This window comes from Geospiza fortis, unplaced genomic scaffold, assembly GCF_000277835.1.
Source record: "Geospiza fortis unplaced genomic scaffold, GeoFor_1.0 scaffold192, whole genome shotgun sequence".
Classification (NCBI taxonomy): domain Eukaryota; kingdom Metazoa; phylum Chordata; class Aves; order Passeriformes; family Thraupidae; genus Geospiza; species Geospiza fortis.
In genome coordinates, this window is record NW_005054315.1 from 8664893 (window position 1) to 8665608 (window position 716).

The 716-nt window shown below is 57.5% G+C and overlaps 1 protein-coding gene across 2 annotated transcripts in view; it reads right to left on the reverse strand.

Moving 5' to 3' along the window:
• Nucleotides 1-715, reverse strand: part of LIPT1 (lipoyltransferase 1) — a 4917-nt gene extending 4202 nt beyond the window's left edge. For both annotated transcript variants that reach the window (XM_031056170.1, XM_031056169.1), the window contains exons 1-2: nt 649-715; nt 1-447 (exon numbers count right to left, since the gene is read on the reverse strand). The exon at nt 1-447 is cut by the window's left edge. In XM_031056170.1, the coding sequence (XP_030912030.1) occupies nt 1-199 (199 nt within the window). In that variant the 5' untranslated portion in view covers nt 200-447; nt 649-715. The remainder of the gene's footprint in view (nt 448-648) is intronic.
• Nucleotide 716: the final 1 nt, after the last annotated feature.

Consider the following 716-nt stretch of genomic DNA (forward strand, 5'->3'; position numbering starts at 1 on the left):
TTCTCCAAAGGAAAAGGACCTGTTGCTTCTCTAAATCCATGTGGTCATGGATCCAATCTTCCACAGCTAGATTTTGGTAAACATCATTAGAAACAGACTGGATAATGAGACCTCCACTAGCTGTGCTCCAGAAGCAAGCTTTTGGAGTCCTGAGGATGCAGGACATCCAAAGACAGCTCTTTACCGACTGAAGCACCATGTTTTTAATAACTGCACAGTGCACGGAAGGAATGCCTGCTCTGCTAATGCTGAATGCGGCAGGAGCGCAGCCGGCTCCTGTGACAGAGCTGAAAGGCCAGTGGCGGGCATGAGACACTCATGCTCTTCCCACAGCAGCACGCCAGCTCCCAGGCACGGCGCTGCCCCGGTGATGCCGCTCAGAGCCCGGCAGGAGCACCACAGGACATCGGGGGTGTCACGGCAGCTGCTCCTAGCACTCCCTGGTGCCTGAAAAACCAAAGGAAGAAACGGAATGTGTATTATCCCCTCACTCAACGCAGCCTTGCTAATTCGGTTTCACTTTGCGTAGTCCAGCTTTATTAAGGTTTTCTGCCTTCTTTTCCATGGGGTTCTCGGCGCGGCGTCCCCTCAGCCCCCGACGCCGCGCCGCCGCCCGCACAGCCCCGCTGGGTGCCCTGCGCTACTCACGGCTGGGAGCGGAGCAGTTCCAGCGCCCGCCCGTGCTCCCGGGGACTCCTTGGAACCGGCGGCATCGG